The sequence below is a fragment of the Protopterus annectens genome, chromosome 11.part0 (genome assembly GCF_019279795.1).
Source record: "Protopterus annectens isolate FY-2018-M chromosome 11.part0, PAN1.0, whole genome shotgun sequence".
Taxonomy (NCBI): Eukaryota; Metazoa; Chordata; order Ceratodontiformes; family Protopteridae; genus Protopterus; species Protopterus annectens.
In genome coordinates this window covers 115,073,644-115,099,831 of record NC_056745.1, presented here as the reverse complement: position 1 = coordinate 115,099,831, position 26,188 = coordinate 115,073,644, and the positions used below count along the sequence as shown (strand labels likewise).

The following is a 26,188-nucleotide window of genomic DNA, read 5'->3' as shown; positions in this document are numbered from 1 at the left end:
AGATGCCTTGCCATATCACCCTACGTCATTGCATCACCAGGGTATGGCAGAGGACACCAGTACCCACTCCGTAGTGGCAGTTTTATCATACGCAGACCATCAGATATGGATGGGAAAGATTCCTTGGTTCTGCTAACTACAGCACAAAATCTGTCAGATTTGTGCAAGTCAGACATCATACTCTGGGATGGCACCTTCCGAACATGTGCTGATATTTGCTGTCAGCTGTATACTCTACATGGATCTATTGGCACCCCCACCTCAGCACGAATTGTCCCCCTGGTGTATTGCCTAATGATACAGAAATCAGAGTCTGCATACAACAATATGTGGGACATACTTAAAGGTATGGCTGCAGATCAGGGATGCACCTTAACTCCATGGTACATTATGACTGATTTTGAGAAGGCAGAAATCTGTGCCAGCTGAAAAGGCATTCCCTTAGAGTATTCTGAAGGGGTGCCTATTCCATTTTGCACAGATCATTTGCCGCCAAATCCAGCATCTCCACTTTGTGGCTTTGTATGGTACAGATGCCACATTCTCAATAGCCATCTGCAAGCTGATTGCCTTGGCATTCCTCCTAGTAGATGGTGTTATCCCCGCATATCTGGACATTGTGACAACCTTACTTGACTGTGCTAAGCCTGTAGGTATATTTCTGGACCATCATCATGTGCATGGCTGACCAAGGAAATATGCATCCAAGGAAATATGCATCCTGCTGTTCAGTGCAGCAACATCTTCCATCTTCTTACCCTTTGAAGTTCTGGAATGTGTGTGATGTGTCTGGCATGGACTTCCCACAGACCAATAACCAGGTGGAGGCATGGCATCATCGACTGAATGTATTACTTGGATACCCTACAGTACAGCTTTCTGATCTTTTGTCTGTTCTACAACAGGAACAGAACCTGACAGACAACCGGAGGGAGTCACTTTTGAGAGAGATGCCTGTGACACCACGTAGGAAGGCTATTGTTTTAAGGGAACATCACCTAAAACACATCTTGCAACATAAGTCTGACTACAGTAATGTGCAGGATTTCCTATGCGCTGTAGCACATTTCTACAAGTTGTGAATATATTTGGTTCTAGTACACACCAAGCACTACACACATCACTTTATCTGAGGTGTTAATAAAGGCTTTGCCCATAGTACACAGATTTCACAGTACTACTTTCATACCCCCTTGGCATCCAGTGACAACCACTTGTACTACTGACAACGGCACATGTTGGGTTCTGGGAGGGTGCAGGGTGTAACACTATGGGGGTTTGTGTCTGCCACGTACGGTTAGGGTGCAGGGGGATGTTCTATTCCCACAGGGAATTGTCCACAGACATTTGTCGTTACAGCCATAATGCCAAACTGCCATGTGTCCACATCCAGCTGTCTCACAGGGGAATATCACGCTGCCTTGGTGCCTGAATCCTAGTGAAAGACATTAGGGCGGTGGATGTACTGTGACATGATCGAAAGCTGTGCTGAGTATTGGTTAGAAGTTTGTTGGTAGACCGGTAATCAGTAATGTGCCCATGAATGACTCTCTAGTATTTTGGACAGTGGTGATAATATTGCGATTGTCTGGGAGTTAGAGATCTGTTGAACAGCCATCTTTATGTAGATGTATAACGTGAGCAGTTTTCCAAATGGGAGGGACTTGTTGCTCTGCTATGAATCTATTGATAAGAATTGATATTGGATAGGCTATTCCATCTGCTGTTAGTTTTAGGAAATTGGCAGGTAAGTTGTCAGCAGCTGGTGGGTTTTAGTTTTTAAGTAGTTTTTTGATTGTCTCTGTAGTTACAGATTGCAGGGAGAAGCTTGATTTAATATTTCAAGTAGCAGTAGTACTGATGTGAGTGGGTTTGATTTTTAGACAGTGCTAAGATTGTTTCAGTAAAATATTTATTAAATTGAGTGGCAATATTGTCAGTATTATTAGTAGTGGTGGGAGGGGGTGTACTGACTTTGCCTGGTAGAAGTATATTATTTATAGCTGTCCAGAAGTTTTTTGGATTATTGAGGTGCTTAGATTGTATTTCTGAGTAGTAATTTATTTTGTTTTGCTTAATTTGCTGCTTTGCTTTGTTTCAAAGTTCCCAGTAGGTTTGTAGAGCAGGTCGGGACTTTGTTTTAGTCCAGTTTGCCCAAGCCTTGTCTCTAGATTTAAGTAATAATCGTTTTACTCTCGATAACCACAGGGCATAGATTGATTTCACATGTATATTTCTCCTAGGGGCCTGAGAGTTTAATATTGATAGGAAAGTAGAGTTAAAGTATTCATTCATTTCCTGGAGGGGTAGAAGTTTCAGTGGTGTCCAGTTGGAATGTTTGAGAATATCTGAGGTTGTTGGGGTTCAGGTGTTTCCATGTTTCTTATTTCTTTAAATGTAGTTTGTTTAGTTGGGTTACCTTGTTTCCTAAATAGATGGGTTGGAAAGTGGTCACTGAGACTGTCTGGAAGACAGTGAGAGTAGGAGTAGAGAGGTAGCCTATTTATTAATATCCAGTCCAGATCGGACTGTTTGTTGGATGGCTTATTAATCCTAGTGGATGACTGGATGTGTTGAGTGAAGTCACGCAGGCTGATGCAATTTTGGGGGTTAGGGGAGTTGCAGTCTAACCAGTCTACTTTGAAGTTACGCATAATAATTGTTTCCTGATGTAATATTTTGCTGCTTCAGTGTAGTATATTTTCTAATGTTTGGATAGATATTATCCCCTGGTGGCATATAGATACCTATTATATATATCTATATCTATATATATATATATATATATATATATATATATATATATATATATATATATATATATATAGTTTCTTGAGGTTAACGTTTAGTTTAGCAAATACTACCTCAGCATTGTTAAGATTTAGGGTTTTTTTCCCTTAAAATTTCTATAGAGAGGTGGCTTTTAAAGAGTCGCACTGTGCCTCCTCCTCTTTTGCTAATTCTGTCTGTACATATGATATTATATCCTGGTAAAATTATTTCATTGCTGGGGGTGGTGGGTTTTAGCAAAGTTTCGGTAAGTAGTACAATATTAGGGGAGTATAGGGAGAGGTTAGCATGCAGATGATGGATTTTGTTTTTGACACTTTTTATATTAATATTTAAAAGTAAAATATCAGATTTGTCCCTAGGAGGAATAGTTGCAAATTGAGGAGGTTAAGACTGAATGACATTTTGTGAGGTTGAGTTGAGTGGTTCAGGGGTTGGGCCAGGGTTTGGGTGTATGTCCCCACTGAGAGTTAGCCTGGATGCTATGTTGACTAGTGTTTTCCAGAATCTGACTGTGTTTATCATAACTCTGAGAGATGCTAGATATGTTTGGATAAGGGAGAAGGGAAAACTGCATAAGGTGTAGTGTTGTGATATTGAAGGTAGAGCTACATATATATGTTTGCCGGCCTGGGTGTTAGTAGCTGCTTGAAGTGGAGGGGGAAGGAGAAGATTTGTTTACACAGGAATAGTAAGAGCTGTTATATGTTGATAATGTTAAAAGTAGCAGAGTGGTTGTTAGTAAGTACAGCTGGTTTATGCATGTTATTGAGGGTGGTATGGTTTGAGGTTTTGTTTTTGGAGGAGTTTTACTTTTAGGCATTATAGCTAAGTTGATTTAGATATGGATGTGTTGTTTGAAGGAGTAATGGAAGTGGAAGAAGAATAGAAGATTGAGTTTTAGTTAGGGTGCAATAGTTTGAGTGTTTTGATTGGATGTACCATTAGGAGGGAGTGGCTAGTGAAGTATAAATTTAGGGAAAGTGGGGGTGGGTGGAAATGGGGGTAAGATAGTGAATCAGAGTATGCCTGAGATTAGCGAGGGTGAACGGAGTGGAATGAACCACGTTCCAGCTAGCTGAGGTCAGTGCTTTAATGAGAATTTAGTTTCATGAGCATGATCAAATTGAAATAGCTATGGGCTTAGAAATCTTAAACAAGCAAGTTGGTTCAGTTGTTTAGAAGGGGTTCTTTATCTGTTGGCTTTTCTGGTATTAACTTTCTTTCTATGCAAGATCAGGGGGAAGAGTAGTTGAAGAAAGTAGCTATTCTTTGTTAGAGTGGGGAAGACAGAGCTACGTTAGGTCCGACTTGTGCACGCCACTATAAACTAGTTTTAGGGAGAAATCAAATAAATAGGACATATACTGCAGTTATTTGTCTTAAACTTGCAGCAAAGTAATTTGCTGCAACAGTAGCTGGAGGCACATAGGTAAAACTGTCCAGTTACTCAGATCGTGGGGGGACACAAAAGTCTACTTGCAGTATATTAGGGAGACTGCAGTTATTTATCTCAAACTTGCAGAAAAGTAATTTGCTGTTGCAGTAGCTGGAGGCACATAGGTAAAATTGTCCAATTACTTGAATCATGGGGGGACACAAACATCTTCTTGCAGTATATTAGGGAGACTGCAGTTATTTGTCTTAAACTTGCAGAAAAGTAATTTGCTGTTGCAGTAGCTAGAGGCAGGTAGGTAAAACTGTTCAGTTACTCTGATCGTGGGTGGACACGAAGGTCTTCTTGCAGTATATTGGGGAGATGGCATGCACACTTTGTTCAGGACAATGAGAGTAGCTTTAGCCCTAAGAGACTATATTTAAAAATCAAAATTTAATTATTAATCATGGGTGGGATAAGGCCAGTCTATAAACAAATGGAATAGGTTATTTTGAGCACACAAAGGGACATTGGCTAGGCTTAAAATGGCCTGCAAGGGCAGCTAGCCTGGTACTTGCTCATGAACCTTTAAGAAAATTAATATTTTGCCTACCATTCAACTGATGAAACTGGTTAGATTTCCACAGCTATCAAAACTTCACTCAACTTAAACTGACCCAAAGTATTCTTCATCACCTAAAAAAAATGCCCAGCACTGATGACAGTAATGCTACGGTACTCCCCATCTAGATTTCTCAGGTTAACGGGCACATATCCTGCCCAAGTCAGTAGACCAAACAAGAAACACTGTGAAGCAATGTCTTCCTCATTATGTATCCCACAAGACCTAAACAAATCATAAATACAAAATACTTGAAAGCAAACACTAGGACCCACCTCTTGTACTCCACACTATACTATTGTCACTCTTCTCCTGGCTATGTATTGTTACAACCTCAGCCATTTATCCTCTGTCTGTAGTGTCCTTTTAGTCTTCTTGCATAGTCTAAGCTTCTGGGCTTTCATCAGAAGATACATTAGATTAGCCGCATCCATAACTGGCCTTAGGCATAGGCCAACTACACGGCTGTCTAGGGCATCACTCTAGCAGGGGCAGTTTTCCAGTATTTATTTGTTTATTTTTTGTAGTAAAGAAATTGTTTATTTAAAATATGTTGACAGAATACAATAAAAAACTGGAGAGTAAGACAAACTGTCAGAAAAAGGAAGGAAAAAGTAATCTGGATGGTGTAGGTAGACAAGGATGAGGGCCTGAGTTGTGTTGGGGGTCTGTGGAGCCCTTTTGCCTAGGGCACCAGTTGACAAAAGGCCAGCCCTGGCTACACCTTACCAAACAATCTCCTATCTGGTACTAATGCCCTTCACATTTTAATACACCTGTCTGTTAAGTGAATGGAAGTTCTTAACATTATCATTGCTACTCAATATAACTGAAATGTAACTCTGTGGAATATGATTGCTGGGATATAGCTCTTCTGTTTTTTTTTTTCTTTCTTTGTATACTCATTGTTGTAAATGTATGTGCTTGGTAACATTTGCTGTTTTGCCGTACTGTATTGTGTTATACTGTATGACATCTTGTAAGATTTGATGACTGCAGCTTTCTTCTCAAATCTCCCTTAAAAGGGGCCTGTCATAGCCCAATCAGACATTTATGGTGAAGTAAAGCTAATTAATAAGTTAATTAAATCAGTTTCCCATTGTCATCTGAATTTGATCCATTTCTATATATTTTTAATTCAAAAGCACTAATAATAGTTTATGCAATTCATATCATTTAATTTATCTAGAAATCTGATTAAAAATCAGGAAAAAGTCTGACGGTGACTGCTTTAGATTATGCATTCAGCTTTCTCCTCATCTTCTAAAAATAGTTATCTGGGCTTTATTTTTTTTAACATCTTTATTAAATCACATTTTAAACAATAAAAATGAAAACTAGAGCAGCAACTATAACCAGCAGCCCGAGAGGTAAATCTTCTGTTGCTAAAAAGTAACTGACAAAAATAAAATATGAACACAAGCAACAGAACGAACCAGGCAAAGTCCAGACCAGAGGCAAAAGACACAATGTCAGTAATGCTGTATGAAATCATCCACCATAGCAAAAGGTCCAAAAACTAAGCAGTAAGAATCTTCAAGTAATAAAATCAATCCACAAGGTTTATTGAGAAATCGGTAAGCGCTTTCGCAGTCGAGCTTCTTCAGACCACTTGTTCAATTCCTGATTTCCCTCACTTCTTCTCGTGAACATTATTCTGCATGTATTGTTCTCACAAATTCCATTTATTCTATGTAGTATGCCCCTTACCTTTTACAAAGATCCAACCTCCATTTCTTTTATCTTTACAATGTTCAGTACTTCAATTATCATTGCTTTAGATTTTCATTTCCACTTTCTAGTAATCGCTGTTTTGGCAGCATATAGCCGTAAACTTGGTAAGGCCTTACTAGGGCTAGGCAGTTTGATCCTATATCCCAGCTTGAAAAAATTTCCTTGCTAACAATCATTTTCTCCCAAAATATTTCTGAAACGTATTCTGTAGGGGATTTTTAAAATCTGGTTTTAATTATAATAATAAATATGCACAAAATATTAGTCCCAGATCTGCACTGATGACTAATGCCACATTAACCAAATTAAATGTTTCAAGGTGCACATGATTATGTGATATGTCGTTGTGTCTTTCAGCTTATCCAGGTTAGGGGTCGCCACAGCGGAACTCCGGTCCACTAATGTTTGGTAGTGGATTTTTATGTGCCGAGTTACCAGCCCTGACGCACAACCTTCAACGAAGGCACGCCCATTCACGCATGCCTCCACACAGAAGACGCTCTAGCTGAGAATCGAACACAACAACATCTTGCTGTGGGGAGACAACGCTACCACAGCACCACTATAATATTTAAATTTGTGATACCATCTCACTGTTCATTAGCCAGTCTAACCATGCTACACTTTTATAGTCATGAAATTCACATTGTACTGCTAGTGACAGGATGATAAACTGGACTATATACTATATACTATATACTAAAATGAGCCACAAACATATTTCAGTATTAAAAGATGAACTCTCCCAAACTTAACTGGCAGCCATTTTTGAAAAGTGATGCCACTATAAAATTCGCAATTGCCCTTACAAGTATATTGTTATAGCTACGAGCCAAGTAGTTTATAACAAATATCTGCACTTATAAAAGTCAGCATGACCAATGACTCACTAAGGAACGTTAAATCCCTTTACCATCTAAAGAAACGCAGTGTAGCACCAATGGAAACAGGTCTTTGCAACCGATAAAAAAATTCATTTTCCTAAGAAGCCTTAGTAAAAACGCTATCAGTAGACATTAAACCAACTACCTTTATGTAGCTCAACTCTCTGTCCATACAGCCAAAACAACTAAAAGCATTTTTGGAACCTTGCAAACCACATAACCAGATACTTGGAGTACAGAGATCTACTTAACAATGAATTAATTGCTATCTCTTCTATCCTTACCATCTCCTCTAGAGTTCCTTTATAAATTTCCTCACTTCCCTACCCCCCCATGCTTCTACAAACTCTCTCTCTCTGCCTAACCTGAACCAGATTTTATACTCCCCCATTCAACTTCAGAACAGTTAAAAACTAAGACAAATACATGCAGTGAGATTCTCTCAGATGGTCCCACTGAAGATAGTTTTTCCCAACTTTGCAAGCAAGATGTCACTCTTCCCCTTTATCACCTCTGCAACCTCTGCCTCAGAAATACACTATTCTACCAGAATGGGGGTAACCCATAATCATACCAGCCCCAAAACGTTCCAAATCAAAAAGTGCCAAAGACTCCTTTCCACTTTCAGAAATATTTTTGATAAATTAGTCCTTTTTCAACTCAATGAATTCACTAAAGTGTACAGTTTCACTATGAAATACTAGGCCATGATCACTCAGACATTACTTCTGCAGTCACCAATGTAGATCAGAGTGTGTGTTTACCTTTAAGAGACATTCCAGTCTATGGGCATGTGCATATAAGTACAAAGCACATGCAAGCAATAGTGCCATTTTGAGTGAAAGCATGTATGTGTGCAGCAGTCGAGTTAGTTCATTTAGGTTTTATGTTTCAGTCATCCATCCTGATATGTTTGTGTGTAATAACTTAAATGAACACCCAAGCCTCATCATCTTATTTGAATACACAGGACAAGTGACAACCGATTTAAACACATCTGTGCTATTCAGTGCAGTGTCAAAAACTGGAAACATTTTTTTTTTCAGTGAGATGCTCCCTGTGCCCCCATATGATGGCAATTCCCAAAATCATGGTCACACAACATTGGGAAAAGGAGAATCTCAAAAATCAAACAGGATGAAGCACAGCAGAATCCACAAAGTGTAGTTTATTAAGCGCTTTCGTCTTCTAAATAAAAACTTCTTCAGAATGAAATAATTACAAAAGCTGACTATATATATATATATACACACACACACACATCCTTCCCCTACTTAACATAATTGATGATATATATATATATATATATATATATATATATATATACACACACACACACACACACACACACACACATCCTTCCCCTACTTAACATAATTGATGAATTACATCACTGACAATTAACTAAAAGGAATACAACTCTCAAAATACAAGTACCACATAAATGAATACATGTAGCACATACTAACATATGCAACTATAAAATTCTTACAGGTTTAGATTACAAAAATCATTAAATAACATATAAGTATAATTACTTTAAACTTCTTTAAAAACCTTTGAAAATACTGTGTAAGTGATGTGCTAACTAATATATTTAAATGTATCCTTCAGTTTTTAGTCTGAGGATAGAACTTATAGAGACTACTATTTAGACCGGGTTGTGTGTGGCATTAGTTCTCAATTGCCACTTTAATTCCCTGGATTCCAAATAGTCATTCAATGGCCCACCTCTATCACCCAATGTTACTTGTTCTAATACTGTAAATTTAAAACTATGTCCCTCATTATCTGTAACATGTACTGCCAGAACATTCTTTGTCATGTTTCTCAATGTCATAAAAGTGCTGATAAACTCTACTTCTAAGGGCATTGATGGTCTTCCCTATATAGAAACAGGGACACTGGGTGCAGAGGGCTAAATAAATAACTGCTTTACTACTACAGGAACATTTATTTTTGTGTATATGTTTACCATAGTTAGGTATACAAATCTCAGTGCCTTCTATAATGTATTGACATTGGAGACAAAAAACACACTTAAACTTGTCACCTACTTGGGGGTAAATTTGCTGTGATCTTTCAAGTATGTTTTTAAATGTAGTGTCCTTCTTGTATACAATATTAGGCAGTGTCTCCACTAAATCTAAATAATCTTTACTAGTGGTAAACAAATTCCAGTTACGTTGAATTATTTGACTGATGCCCATAAACTGCTTGTTATATTTAAAAATTGCTGATTTATTTAAAAATTGCTGATTTATTAAATACATTAGTCTCAGACCTGGACTCATCTTCCTGTAAAACAACACCTTTTCAAAGTAATGGGAAAAAATGTCCCCTCTCCCTCTTAGTGACAACCTCCTGTAAAATTTCATCCACAAAACCATCAGAGGAACCTCTTCTTGTAAGCATACTTTTAAAAACTTGAATTTGTTCTAAAAAATCTTAGCAATCAGAGACCATCCTTGCAAGTCTAACCCCGTCCTTTTACTAGCGACCTTTTTTGATGCAATGGATGAAAACTACTAAAATGCAAAAGGGTGTTCGAATAAGTGGGTGTTCTAAACATTGTTGTTTTAAAACAATTCTCCACTCTGTTTTTGCTAGTGGTAATGTCCAAATAATTTGTCTTATCATAAGTTATTGTATGGGAAACATCTAGAAAATCAGTGCTGTCTTTAATAAAAGCCAGCAATTTATTCAATTCCTCCTCACTGCCATTGCACAGAATTACTATGTCGTCCAAATAACGTCCATAGTAGTTCCAATGTTTAACAAAAGGGCTAGTGAAGGTAAATTCTGTTTCCCAAAATGCCAGGACAATATTAGCAAAAATAGGGGCACAAATGGCCCCCATAGCAACCCCTTTGCATTGTTTGAATAACTGCTCTTCAAAAACAATTATATTAGTATCTAGTACTAGTTCCATGAGGGTTCTAAGAGTGAGAATACGGTCATGGGTGAACTGTGCATGTTGACAGAGATAGGTATAAAACCACTCAATAGCTGTGTCATGAGGGATTACAGAAAATAAATCCCTTACATCTATTGTAACAAAAATCAACCCTTCATTATACATGTTTTTATTGATTTTTCTCAACAAATCCCGTGAGTATTTGACAAGCCATTGACAGTTATTGAGAATAGTTTTAAGTTGTGTATCTAAGAATTTAGCAATAAAGTAAGTTTTGGATGCTTTTGCATCCACTATTGGTCTCGGGGGGGGGGGGTTGGCTAAGTACTTATGGAGTTTTGGTATGCCAAATATTGTTGAAATCTTTGGACACTTAACCTCCATAAAATGTTGTTCTTCCATCATAATTTGTCTATTTAAAAGGAGTTCATCTAGTAATATGTCCACCTTCCTATATAGGATATTCTTTTCATTTAAGCTAATCTGACAATATGTATCCGTGTACAAAATACCAAACATTTTATTGATGTAAGAGTTGCTGTTCATAATAGCCAACCCACCCCCCTTATCTGGTTTCATTACTCTAACTGCTTTATTGGCACAAATGTCCTGAACCAATTTCACCTCATGTGAATTCAAGTTATTTTCATCACGCAATAACAGATCCTTTTCCTTAAATAACTTACGGATGTCATTCTCGCACATTTTTTCAAACATCTGAACTACAGGACATAGAGGGGGGTTGAATAAACTAGGTCTTTTCCACATTTCTACATCAGTGGTATCCAAGGACATGCCCTTGAAGTAGAACTGAAAATTCAGCTTTCTGGTGTACAGTTTTAAATTAATCAATACATCATCCAAAACTGTATCTTTACAAGGGACAAAGGCAATGTGTTTGTCAAAAGTAAAGTCACTATAATTGTACACACTAAAACCTCCACATTTATTGCTTAAAATCTGAACAGGGGACTCATTCAAAACCCTTCCATTAAATAAATGCACATCACTTATTTCTGTTAGTACATTTTCCCTCTCCCCCTGTAATTGTATATGTAGTAACTCATTCCCCTTCTCTGGTTCCTCAGCCGTTCGGATCTCCTCAGAGGGGGGAATTCTAAAGGGTCAGGGTTAAATTCATTGTTGTCGTCAGATAAAAAAAAATTATTAGTTTCATCATTATTATAAGTGAAATTATTCCCATTAGTATATTTTTTATGTTTTAAGTCTTTTTTATTTACCACTATATTTTTGTAAATTCTTAAATAAAGTGTTTGCTTAAATTTTAACAAAAAGTCTAATTTTAAATTATTATCTATACATATATTTTTATCTACATTATATTGCATTATTTCCCTTTCATTTTCACTCTATCGGTTTCTCATATTCTTCACAAAACATCCACATTAATACATGTACAGTTCCACATGTCCGCCAGATTAATCCACACAGCTCATCCTCTATTAGATCTATTCACATCCCTTTAGGGATCTGTTCTATCTTTTCCCTCCACAAGCAGAATGCGTATTTTTTCCTTGGAGCTTATTATAGTCTAAGAAGGTAAGCAGTTCAAATGGTTTGATCGGTTCATTTAACAAACCATTAAAATCATTGTTGTTATCCACAGGCAGCACTCACTCTAAGGTTCTTAAAGTTTGATGACTGAATTTATTGTACTTCCACTAATGCATCACCCTCCCCTTCATTGAAGCAAGGCTCACATGACCTTCACCAGTAATTTTGTTGAGCTAATCTCTGAGTAAAGCATTGGTTGGCTGTATTAATATTGATACCTGCCTCACTCTCCACATTGTTATTACTATCTCTTTCTAGGCTGGGAAGCCTCTCTTTTTTGGCTCCCAGCTTCGCTCATGAAAAGTAGGACCTCACATCACCTCAATTCAGGTAAGGTCTGCAGTGCCAAAAGGAATTGCCTAAGTAGTGACCATCTGCTCCTTCTCCTTAAATAATATGCACCAATAAAAGCAAATCCAAATTAGAAATAAAAAATCAAACAGGATAAAAAGACAGCAGAATTCAAAAAGTGTTAATTATTAAGCTGCTAAATAAAAACTCAAGCAAAAGTTTCTTCAGAATGAAATAAATAAAAAGTACCTAACATAATAATTACTTAGCTGATTAACATAATAATAACATTACTAAGCAATTACATAAATTAATACATACATCAAAATAAATACAATACATAAATGAATACTGAAGATAACATATACTGTTTGCAAGAAACATTTCAATTCTCTCCAACTCTTCCCTCCAAAACCTCTGCCCTCACCTCCAATACCTCTACCCATAACAAACAACTCATAATCATGGGGTAACCCAAAAACTTTCCAAATCAAAAACATCCAAATCAAACTTTCCAATTTACTTTGATCCTTTTTTGAAAAATTAGTTTTTTTAAACTCAATAAAGTTTTTCAAGAAATAAGTTTCACTATGAACTATCATCACTGTGAGTAAGCTTTACAGTTTCAAAAGTGTGTTACTATCAGTGTGCCATCAGAGAGAGCCATTCCACTCTATGGGCATGGGCATACATGCATAAGTACAGTGCAGCAAACAGCAATAGCAATTGAGCAGCTGCAGCTGAAGAAAAGCATTGTATGTGTCAGTTAGTGCGTAGTTAGTTAGTGTTTTCATAGTTGTTTCCATTATGTTATGTATGGGTGTGTTTGTGTGATAACTTAAATATCAATGTTGCCTCAAGCCTCATCATCTTATTTGAATAGACAGTTGACAACCTTGACACTACACACATCCAAAGTATTCAGTGAAACATGAAAAACATCTTCTTTTCAGTGAGATGAGATGTCCCCTCCCATATGATTCTGGCAATTCCTCCAATGTTGGTCACACAACATTGGAGGGAGAATCTCCATCACCTAAACACTACAGCTATAGCTATAAACAGTTCGTTTATTTTAGTTTAATTTTCTTTTGGGTTTGGGTTTGTACAATAGAGGAATAGATCCTCCATCAGTAAGTCATGAAGTGTTTCAAAAGTTCAGTATTGTTTCACTGTTTGATGTCAGCCAAAAGTGCTCTTCACAGCACCCGCAATGTGCCGAGAATGGACTCCTACAATCCGTATGGGGTTACATGTGTTGGTAGCATGTCTAAGCACAGCTGTAGATTCTTTTTTATGAGACCCCTTGCTCCTACTACTATTGGAACTGTCTGGGTATCTTTCTTCCAGATTGCTCTCATTTCTACATGCAGATGCTAATATTTTATGACTGTGTCTCTCTGTATGTAAGACACTGTAATCACTAGGTGTAGTGATTTCAGTGATCAATGCTACTTTTGTCTTTTTTTCATGGACTACTATGTCTGGTTTTCTCGCATCTGTTTTGTGAACTTTTGGCAATGATTGATCCCATGTGATGTACACATCACCATGCCCTGTAAGGCTTTGTAATTGTTTCCAGTGCTTCTCAGCTACTTCGATAGTGCAGTCTAGGCCACATTATTATACTTTTCAGTGTACAAACCCTTGGCCTTGAGTGTATCACAGCAAGAAAATGTGTGACTGTTTCCAATTCTTTTTTTTACAGAACCTACAATTGTCTGTTTCTCCCACATGTTCAATAGATTTTGTAAACCAATATATATGTAGTCCACTATCCTGGGCTGCCATTATTAATCTTATATCTTTTGGTTTCAACTCACCTCCCCTTAATCACTTCTGCATCAATTCCTGATCAACATGAGGTTTTTCCAGAGATCTCTATACTTGCCACTATATTTATGGCTTGTCCACATTTCTTTCTTTTTCATCTGATCCTTCTTATATTCTTTCTTTTGTTTTTGGTACTTTCAGTTGCTGCCTGAGTTTTGTCTATTTCTGGTTTGATTTCCATTCCCAGTTGACATTGGAATGCTTCTGCTAAACTAAGCAGAGAGGTCATCTTAGACTTCCTCTCCTCATATTTTAAAACTTTCATTATGTTTAGATCTGATGGGGTCAGCACATATGTATGTAGTCCCATCAATGCATATCTATGGTCCATACCTCCTATAGAGCGAGGAATATATAATCTTGGTATACACTGATTTGTATGTATGATTTGATAAACGTGAAACATTTTTTTTGTTTTCCTGTCCAACTAATCCAATACATTTTGTGGCCAGTACACAAAAACTGTAAGTCAGGACAGGAAGAGCAAATTGGTTTATAGCTTGTACTTTATTCCTAGATATTAAAGATATGTTCAGTATTAGTTTTAGTCTTCTGAACTATTCCTTACTTTTTATTCGCATTTGTTCATGTTTCATTGCCAGTCCTTCAATTCCCAAATATTTATGCATTCCTTCTGAGCCTAGCTTAACCCATTGTAGGAATATTTCCTTGTCTTGAGCATACTATACTGCCATATTTTCCAGTCGTGACACCAATGCACACACCAGGATTGGGCACTAGGACTGGCACACCCAGCTTTCTTTTTTATTTTTAACCTACCTCTCTCCATGATATAAGATGCAGTCTGTATACCAGTGTTGTCTTGGCGAGATTTTGTGACAACAGGATTGGTCCACCACATGAAGGTACTCACCAAGGCTTGAGGATGAATTCAGTTCCAGCAATACTGCTCTCCATTTCTTGATGATTTCATCATCTCTCCATTCGGACCTGACAGCAAGAGTGAGAAAGTGATTTCTGAGGAACTGCAGGTAAAGAAACCATTTGACATACAAAAATATAGTGTACTGTCTCCACAGCAGTAAGAATTTTGGTCAGGAAGGAGCACTATTTCTCTACCCAGAGTGAAGATATTGTTCAAATTTGGATAAAGGCCATTTCAGTTGTTTGATCTTAAGGGATTTGACCTAGTAGATCATAAACCCTTACTCAGCTCTCTAGTTAGATCCAGGTATGCCCAGAAGCCCTCTCACAATTCATGGATTTCATTTCCAACATATATTTTACAGTTCAAGTTTGATCCAGTATCTCTCCACCCTCATTACTAGCCAAAAGGTGTCTCACATGGGGTCAGTGTTGTCACCACTTTTATTTCCAGTTGTTTATAAACTCCCAGTAGAACTTCCACAAAGCCCAATCACTCTGTATGTACATGACATGGTCCTATGTAGGCCCAAATCTTCTTAGTCTAGAGGATGCTCCAGAGGTTGATTTGAGAAACTCACCTCAAGATCAAAGCTTGAGAGGTGAATGTCAACATCATTGTCAAGAAACGTAGTAAGGGTTATGACTGGTCATACCCCATCCTAATTTTCTTGCAGTGCATGGGGCTATATCTACTCCTATTAACTACGAGTTACAGAAAAAATGTTTCACGGATTTTCAAAGCCTTTGAAAGCTGATGAAACATTTTACATTGCCAATAGACAGCAGAAAGAAACAAAGTATCCCTCTGAAGAATAAAGAACTTTGAAATCCATTAGACACTTCACTCTGCCCCAGGGTTTGTAAGTGTAGCAGAGTGGAGTATCTAACAGCTTTGAAAGCTGTTTTGCCTTCGGCTGCTGTTTTTTTTACCTACTGGCAGTGTCCACTGTTATTCCCTAGCACAAGATATGATCTTATCAGTTTTTAAGAGGTGCTTCGCAAAAACTTAAGAAACTTTTTGATATCATAAAGGTGTCAAACAAGCTTGCCTGTTTTACATTTTCTGGAACATAATTGCAGCAGTCTATGTACTTGAAATATATTTACTGAGAATTTTCAGAAATGGAACCAGGGACTAACAATCCAGTACTAGAATTCCGCATGACATCAATTCCAAGATCAGCAAAATACTAGCTGCATCATACTTTGCTGATTTCTTGATTAGTAATGCATATTTTCTCACCCAGTTTGTGTTAACAGTGTTGTGTTACACTGTCCCTGCCATCTCTTCAAATGAAAAGTGTGGCCCACAACATTTCCATACCTCCTTCTTCTGTAGCACTGATATTATGTCTGATGCACAGTGTAAACAAACCATGCACTGACCAGCATAGCCTGCCAGTAACACTGCATGCATCATACTTAGTCTGTGTGATAATGTCAGATTATGATTGTCGTGGCTCAAGTTGTTGACCGGATGTTATCGCTTCACCAGAGCCGACATATATTGTACACCTCACTGCAGAGGTGGAACTTTTCCTGCATTGTCCTCCTTAACGGCCATATCCCACTCTGCATCTTCTGGTGCTGTGGTGTCTGGTACAGGTTGTACATGTCACTGGGCTAACTGGCTTGTTTCTGTATAATCATATCATATAGTGTGGTGTGGACAACAACCAGCTTGCTGGCTAGAATGTGTCAAGGGTGATTGCACAGTTTTGGAATGGCAGGCAGGTAATGAGTCTGGGCTTCAAGAACTCATGCAAAGTAACAGCTGAAAAAGTTTTTTGGGGGGGTGGCATTTTCTGGCTGCATGCACGGTTTCTGTATCAGTAAATATTTATTTTGCACAAGAAGACTTTACTTACTAACCAGATGTCCCTGGAGAATGTCATCTTACTAGAAGTGATGATATGAATCACACAAATAATGGACAGGAATAATGGGAACTGCCACTATGGTGCATGTGCACACACACACATATACACACACACATATACACACACACACCACACACACACACACACACACACACACACACACACACACACACACACACACACACACACACACACACACATTGGGGATAGTTAACTATGCATTGTAGATTACCTGGCAGTTTAGGAATGGTAGCATTTCTGGTTCACATGTCTGTCTGAGTGGGAGGCCATCTGGGTTTTTTATTGCAGGCACTACCCTCAGAAAGGTATGCAATGTCACAGAAGCTGTGTATATTGTTGGCATTCTCCTCTGCTCTCCTGCTGAATCATATATGCTCTCTCACTTGCACAGGCAAAATTTCTGTTATAACTAACATGTCCCCAATTGGACACTGAAAGGTCCTTGTAGCTAAGATTGTACATGCTACAAATGACATGGTGTTCACAAGTACAGAATATCACACATTACCTGTGACTTTAGATTGAGCATGTACTTGGCACATGTCTGTCCAGTTTCTGATCATGTCCTGATCTACATTGACACAGTTAATTGCCTGCTGCTTAAACCTTTTTGTTTGGTGTGTGTTTTTTTTTTTGTTTGACATGATCTGCAATGATTCTAAACCAGGCTAGCACCAGCTACATCTTGGAAAAGTCAGTGCTAATGAGCACCAACATTTTACATCTAGCCAATATGAAGCTCCAGAATTTCCCTTTCTTTTGGGAGTCTAACAGCTATTGTGTGCCCTCCCTGGTATCTTCATCCTCTCTTAGAGTAGTAGACCCCAGGCTGGGATACCTTATCAGAGTTGGAAGGGATTATGAAAACTACTGTAATGGGAAGTGAACTTCCACTCCCAGTACTACAACCCCAGGTGTGGCTGGTTTGGCAAGGTGGGATACGGACTGGGAAAGCCTCACATGGGAGGAGGAAGAGGAGGAGAGGGGCCGAATCACCTGCAATGTCATACTTCTTGCTCATACAAGGGTTTTGATTCAAGACCAAACCATGACATGCTGACATAACTGGGGAGGCAAGTAAAAACTACATGTGAGGCACTTTCAGCCTTTGTAGTGACATGTTCCTCATTTGCCTTGCACACACACTTGATATACTTATTACATGGCTTTGGTATCAGCACTGGCTACATGTTCTCAGTATGTTCCTACTCCCTTCCCCAACGAGTTATGAGCAAGCATAAACCCCATAGTTTTTGTCCACTCCCTACTTCAACTCCAACAAAGCACATGAGCTGCTAGTCAAACTTGATCATGTGAGTAATAGGGCATTATCCGTGAATGTCAGTGGATTTGGCTTTAACTCTGCTTTCCACATGTTACGAATCTCTATAACATTGCACAACAAGTTCTGCAAGCTGCTGCAGATACAACTATGAATCACAACAATCTCCTGCTGATATGACTATGAATCACAACAAGCCACTGCTGACACGACTATGAATCACAACAAGGCGCTGCAGTTATGACTATGATTTACAACAAGCTGCTGCAGATACAACTATGAATCACAATCTCCTGCTGAAATGACTATGAATCACAACAAGCCACTGCTGACACGACTATGAATCACAATAAGGCGCTGCAGTTATGACTATGATTTACAACAAGCTGCTGCAGATACAACTATGAATCACAACAAGCTGCTGCAGACATGACTGAATCCCAACAAGATGCTGCTGATATAACTATGAATTACAACAAGCTACTGCAGGTACAGCTATGAATCACAAGACGTTGCTGCAGATATGACTATGAATCAAGCTGCTGCAGATAAGATTATGAGTCACAAGTTTCTGCTGATAAGATTGAGTCACACCACCATTTTGCCTGAATACCTTTACATCTCATTACTGTCTCTTTTGCTAGCATGAGTTCATTGATATCTTTATAGCCAATGGCATATACCACATAACTGGAAATGCAAGCCACTATACTGCTGTGTGCAACTTGTGTCTGCGAATCACCCTAACCTGCACAGTACCTCTAAATGCATAAACTATTGCTGCATTATATGTAGTTTGTTTTTGAATTTCACCTTCTGTGTATAATGTCTGTAACATACTACCAGTAGGCCAGAAAATAACATATTAATTATACGTCTTATGAAACAGTCCTGTAATACAGTCAAGCTTTGCCTTATATTTTTAGAAAAAAATATATAAAGAAACATAGAAACTTGTAGTCAGAGAAGTATTCTGACTGTGTGTTACGTGAGCTTATTAGAGTTTTTTTTTCTTTTGAGTACTGCAGTATCTGCCTAACACTTTTATTTGCTCTGGATTTTTGAACTATATTAACTTTCTGGGTTTACAGAATATGTATATGATATGATGAATTTGTCATTTTAGTTGTTTAACTTTTTTCATATATAATTTTGACAGGAATATATTCCTTGATTTTGATAAAATGGCCATCAAGTCTTTGAAGTTAAAACTTCGCAGAAATACTTCTCTGCCTCCTGGTCAAAAGGAGCAATATCTCTGGTATTTTTTTGACAACAAATGCTGGTATGAATATGGCTCTCAGGTATGTGTGCTGCATTTTTCCCTTTTTTCCTTACTGGTACTTAGACAATATATTTTTTAATATATCGTTTTTATTGGTTTTATGACATCAACAGCAAAAGTATGCTTTTCATATGAGTCAAATAAATAACTATATAACAATGAAACGACTGCAACAATCACATTCTTGTCCATCATTTATACACTTATTGTAATAATATCTATTTGTAAAAAATGATTCAGAAAAGAAAAATTATATACATTTTTACATAACACAAAGGCTTTCATACTTTCCTTAATATATGTTTCATCTTCTGTTTTATACTTCCATCCAGTATCCACATTACATTATAATAATTTGGTTTTATTAAAGTTCTAATAATATTGTGTCACTTAAGTTCCAATTTTTTGGCTTTCTCTCTAACACATTCATTTCATAGAAGTGTTTGACTCGTCTTATCATGTTTAGGTATCCTCTATGCATGCTCCTCAGTTTGACTGTGACGCTCACCATTCCCTCACCACTGCCATTTTTGGGGGCAAACACTAACGCTAATTTTGTTATCAGCTCTTCATTGTCCCATTTTAGTCCATCTCTTTCTATTTCCAGCCCTAGGCCTTCCCATGGCAGTGTTATTGGCTTATGAAATATTTGCCCCAACCTTTCATCCTTTGAGCCCTGCTACATTCCCAGGAATTTGTATCATTCCTAACACAGTCTCCCCACATCTCCATCTCTGAGCACAAGTGATCCATTCAGTGTCAGCCCAATAATATGAAGAAAGTCAAAATTACATTTAGTGGTGTTTGGTAACTTTCTCACTTGCACTGATGATGTAGCACATGACACACTAAGCGATCTATAACTGATGAAGCACCCTTTTCTTGCCATACCTACACATATGGACTGAAGTTGCATTAACACTGCCAGAGTTTTATGTAATATTGTACTTTGTCACTTCAGTGTCTCTGCATTGATCATACCTAGTACACTGACACTACAAATATATGAACACATGAAGATGTTGAACTGTTTTAGTATTTCAAGGGTACACCACTGTTATAGATAAGGTCATACAGCTACCTTTTCCCTTCTCCACCTCCTTTTCTGTCTGCCTACACACTTCTAAACCTTAAAAATCATCCCATTCTTGTTCTTCCCTGCCTGCTGAACATAAGCCTCTCCTAGGATTTGAACTCTATTTCTTCCTGGAGGGGGGTTCATATGGTAGCTAGAATACCTAACATTTTTCTGCCTTTCTTGCTCAGCCCCATTTTAACCTTCTTCCCACTTCCCTAATACTCCCCATATTTCCCCAATACACCTTTATTTCTTTAATCCTTAAAACCGCATTGGTGATACTTATGTTCCCACTGGTTTCCTTGCCATACACAACTGATGGGGTTTGATACACCACTACCTTGTAAGCAGCTTAATTTTGGTTGCTGCCTTGTAAACACTTTCACTGAAATACCACTGAGCAGTCTGTCTTTGATTTGTGGCACACAGAATTAACTGATTTTAAATGCATTCATTGCCTTGTATACATGTTAGTCTACTGTCTTGTTCATAGGTTCATACTAGGCTATCTGCCCTGGGGCAATTATAAGCCTAGCCCGATTCTGTATGGCTTACGCCACCCCTTGATTTGAGTATACTGTGCCCTTTTTAAGGTTTAGTTTACTGTGCCTCTGTCTAATAGTGACACAGGAGTAATCCCTGGGACAAACCTACGATCCCCCATCCACCTATCGAGATTCTTCTTAAAGAGATTCAGTGAGGTGCTCTGCCTCATATGAACTGGAATTCTATTCCAGAGCGAAGGGAGCCTCTGGGTTATGAACCTGTCCCTCCAGCAAGTTCTATTTATTTCTGTGCTGAGGTTCAAGTCCCTCGAGCGTGTGGCTCTAAGGGATTTAGATGTACTGAGGTGGAGCATGTCCATTAATTCTGGATTTGACATAGCTTTGTATGTCAGGCATAGATCGCCTCGAAGTAGGCGGTATGCAACTGAGTAGAGCTGGAGTTTTTAACCGAGCAGCATATGGCATCTGTTTGAGACCCTTGATCCTCTTGGTGAGATACTTTTGGGGTCTTTCTAATTGCTGCAGGTGTCGGATAAGGTACACCCCAAAAGGGGCATTGTATTCTATGATGGGCCTGATGAGGGATGAATAAAGGGGCACCATTACCTCTCTTGATCTAGATGTGAAACCCTTCGTGATGAGGTGGGCTATGTAGAAGGTCTTTCTAACCACTTTGGCAATGTGGTTTTCAAAGGAGAGATTGCTATCAACTTGGGTCCCCAGGTCCCTAATAACTTTCTCTGTACTTAATGGGTTACCATGTGGTAATCTGTGGGCACACTGTTTTTGCCAAAGGGTATGACTATACATTTTTTGGCATTTAGCTTTAAGCCATGGCGCTGGCACCAGTTATCTGTCTCTGTGAGACCTTTTTGAAGGATGTTTGTGTCAGCTGGAGAGTTGATTATGGCCCAGTTTGCAGTCGCCTGCGAACTTGGTGAGCCATAGTCCTCCCACGCTTGCCTGTACCGGAAAAGTATATACCGAACAAGAGTGGTCCCAGGACAGAACTCCTGTGGGACGCCACTTGTGACCGGTTTCGAGTCTGACATGGCTCCAGCAACTCTCACTCTGTGGGTTCCGCCTTTGAGCCAGTTTATGCACCCATCTTGTGACATAGGCGTGTATATTTAAGCTGGATAGCTTATCTATGATGCCCGAGTGGGGTATTGTGTCAAATGCCTTTGCAAGGTCCAGATAGGCTGTCAAATGCCTTTGCAAGGTACTGTGTGCTACAAACACTAACACTAATTCTGTTATCAGCTCTCCCTTGTCCCATTTTAGTCCATCTCTTTCTATTTCCAGCCCTAGGCCTTCCCATGGCAGTGTTATTGGCTTATGAAATATTTTGCCCCAACCTTTCATCCTTTGAGCCCTGCTACATTCCCAGGAATTTGTATCATTCCTAACACAGTCTCCCCACATCTCCAGTAATTATTCTTGTTTCCTCCTTCCTGTATTATTTTATTTTGTGTGTCGTACCATAGATATATGTTGGGTGCACATAGTTGGGCCATTTACTGAGGACGCATAATAGGGCCATTTACTGAGGAGAAGGGCACTTTTCCTAAATCCGGATCCATTCGGCGTGTGTTACTCCTTCTTTGACAATCCATATCCTCTCACGCCTGCTCTTCTTTTTTCCCTTCTGCTTTGCCTGATGCCTTTATATATTAAGCTTCCTCTTCCTTTTATCACATTTACCCATTTATTCCACAGAGCTTGCCTGCTGTTTACATCTGGATTTGCATTAGTACAATCTGTGTAAATGTTCATCGCTGTAATAATCATTTTAAATTGTTCATCACTGTAATAATCATTTTAAATTGTTCATCACTGTAATAATCATTTTAAATTGTTCATCGCTGTAATAATCATTTTAAATTGTTCATCGCTGTAATAATAATTTTAAATTGTTCATCGCTGTAATAATCATTTTAAATTGTTCATCGCTGTAATAATCATTTTAAATTGTTCATCGCTGTAATAATCATTTTAAATTGTTTATCACTGTAATAATCATTTTAAATTGTTCATCACTGTAATAATCATTTTAAATTGTTCATCACTGTAATAATCATTTTAAATTGTTCATCACTGTAATAATCATTTTAAATTGTTCATCGCTGTAATAATCATTTTAAATTGTTCATCGCTGTAATAATCATTTTAAATTGTTCATCGCTGTAATAATCATTTTAAATTGTTCATCACTGTAGTAATAATCATTTTAAATTGTTTATCTCTAATCTGAAATTGATTTTGTGACTTATAGTATATTACCCTTCTTTCTTTAGTCCTGTATCATCTTTATTTTCACTGTCCACCTCAGTGAATTGCCTCCAACTACTTATACTTCCTTCTTTATATGCAGTGCATTTTTTCCTGGCGGATCCAAAATGCTCTTATATATGGGTGTTCTCCGTGTTACATCTTCTAGATGTTAAAGACCTGTCTCACAATTCCATCTTAGAGTTCACCTGATAGGTTATTTGTATAGGGGCATCTTCTCTTTCCCCCATTGTTTGGCCTCCATGCCCTGTTCATGTAATCTGATCCATTTTACCAAACCGAATGCCACAGTCTGAGATGGGATGTGTGTCAGTCGCCATAGAACCCTTCCCCCATTGCCAGTGAAAACAATTCCTGTCTAGGAATTCTATATTCATGAGCCTCACCCACATAATCTTCAGTTAAACTTTGTATCTTCTGTACCCATTATGGTGATCATATCTCATATGCCTTATAACATCTATTGGAGGGAATCATAATATTAATAGCATTTATTTTACCCACCATAGTATACATTCTATTACCACACTCCATTAGCAGTGCATTTATCTTTCTGTATAAGTACTCATGTCTCTTTTGTCTTTTATTCCGCATCCTTCCATGCCTTCTATTATAATTACAGTTGTTTTATTATGATTTATTTCTAATCCTGACACTTTATGGAAGTTTTTGAAAATATCCAACACCCAAAGTAGTGTCTGACCAATATTTTCTGCCATCAGGATGGAGTCTTCATCATATAGCTGGAACATGGCTTTACCCCCTCCTCATCAGCTTTCTTCTAAGACCTTATAGACTCACATAGCCAACTCTGCTATCACTACTAGAAAGATCCTTGAGGACAGTGGACACCCCCTGGCTCTTACTCTGAAATATATTGCCAGTGGTAGAAACAGGTAGCAAACATGCCTTTGGTGTTGGAAGACCAGAAGGGTGTTTCTATTCCCACTCCAGGTGTTTGGACTGCTGACACTGTAGTGCAGCATAAAGGGGACGGGGCTGGATTCCTGAGTGGGTCATCCTTTGGATGAGATCTCAGACTGCGGTTCGATCTGCTTGACTTGTTGGTAGCTTAGATGGAATAAAATATCCCATGGCACCTATTGAAAAAAGTAGGGGATGCTCATAAGTTCGTAGGTTAGTACTAGGCCAGCTGCCCTAGCGGGCCATTTTAAGCCTAGCCAGTTTCCCTTTTTGTGCTCGAAATAACCTATCCCGTTTGGTTATAAATTGGCTTTACCCATCCCATGGTCAGTAATCATATATTAACCCTAATGAGAATAAATAGGATCAAATCATAGATAATTTGAGGGGACCCATGAATGGGATAAAGCATTTAAGAGCTGCTTCTGTCCATTGGTAGTACATGGGGCAGGCCTAAGGAAAATTTTCTGTTTCTCATCCGTAGACCTATGCTGCACTTGAAAATGGACAGGTATGAACTTTAATCCAGAAAAAATGCTGAGGTAAGGCTCCAGTGTCCAAATCAAAGTAAAAAAGCAGTCTTCAGTCTTCAATAAAGGTAAAAAAGCAGACTTGAATCGAAAAATAAAAGTATAAGAAGTCTTCTTTATTGTCACACAAGCGCTTTCACATATTGCTTCCTCAGGTGTATACTAACAAAGGTAAACCACACCTATATATACTTAACTAAAATAATCGTGACTCAATAACCCATTTACCATTAAAGCTGTATTCTCTCTTATAGATCAGAAAGCATTGCTTAAAGCTAAGTGTGTATGACACAACAAAAGTGTGACTATTTAATAAAATACAATAAATCTAAAATACATAATATATATCTAGAAAACATTCTATCTTCATATTCATAATGTAGAGCTTCTAAAAATATATAGAACTTCTAAAAAATACATCAATTTTAATGCATCATTTTAATAAAATTCTTAAAAACATATAAATATAGATATTTCATAGCAAACATTGCATAAAAATATATTAATATATTAATATATTAAAAACATAAACCCATAGCCATCTATTTACCTACGTAAACCCATAGCCATCTATTTACCTACGTAGCCCCCTTTTTCTTAAGATAGGCTTAATGGGCATGCTGTCATTCAGCCCGTGACCAAAGTTGGCTCTCAGCATAGCTATCCATCTTGCTTCAGCTTCTTCGGTTCTATCTCTAATGTCACTATTTCTCATATTCTCATAAGTTCTTGCAACAAGCATAAACCTAAATGTATGTTTTTGGCCTACCTTCAAAACGTGCTTAGACAAAGCGTTGTTCTCTGAGCCCTTCCCTATGTGGTACACATGTTCTCTAACCCTTTCTCTGAGGCTACGGTCTGTTTTGCCTACATAAAAACAGTTGCACTGGCCACAGATAGCAAGATAAACCACATGGGTGGCCAAACATGAACCAGCAACCCTAAGCTCATAAAGTGCATTTGTATCTGGATGTACAAAGTAAGTATCACTGCAAATATACTGGCATTGATTACACTTGCCAAATGGTCTAGTGCCAATCATATTCTCAAGATTCACTTCATCTCGACCGTTGCATAATCTCCTTTTGAGATTCTTTTTATTCTTAAAGGTGAATTGTGGTTTACATCCTACCACTCCATTAATTACTGGGTCGGTCATCAGAATTTTCCAATGGTTATTAACTATCTCTGTATATTTCCTCACATCCCTAGAGTAGGAGATATTGACCTTAAGCTTATTCTCACTTGTCTTAGCTTCCCTGTTAAATTTATCTGAGAAATAACATATGTATAACATAGAGAACATGTGTACCATATAGGGAAGGGCTCAGAGAACAACGCTTTGTCTAAGCACGTTTTGAAGGTAGGCCAAAAACATACATTTAGGTTTATGATTGTTGCAAGAACTTATGAGAATATGAGAAATAGTGACATTAGAGATAGAACCGAAGAAGCTGAAGCAAGATGGATAGCTATGC

At 38.0% G+C, this 26,188-nt stretch overlaps 1 protein-coding gene across 1 annotated transcript in view; it reads left to right on the top strand.

Annotated features, from left to right (window-relative positions):
• Positions 1-26,188, top strand: part of LOC122815196 — a 249,413-nt gene that overhangs the window by 47,675 nt on the left and 175,550 nt on the right. The window contains exon 5 of the mRNA XM_044087489.1: positions 19,255-19,399. Coding sequence (XP_043943424.1) covers positions 19,255-19,399 — 145 coding nt within the window. The remainder of the gene's footprint in view (positions 1-19,254; positions 19,400-26,188) is intronic.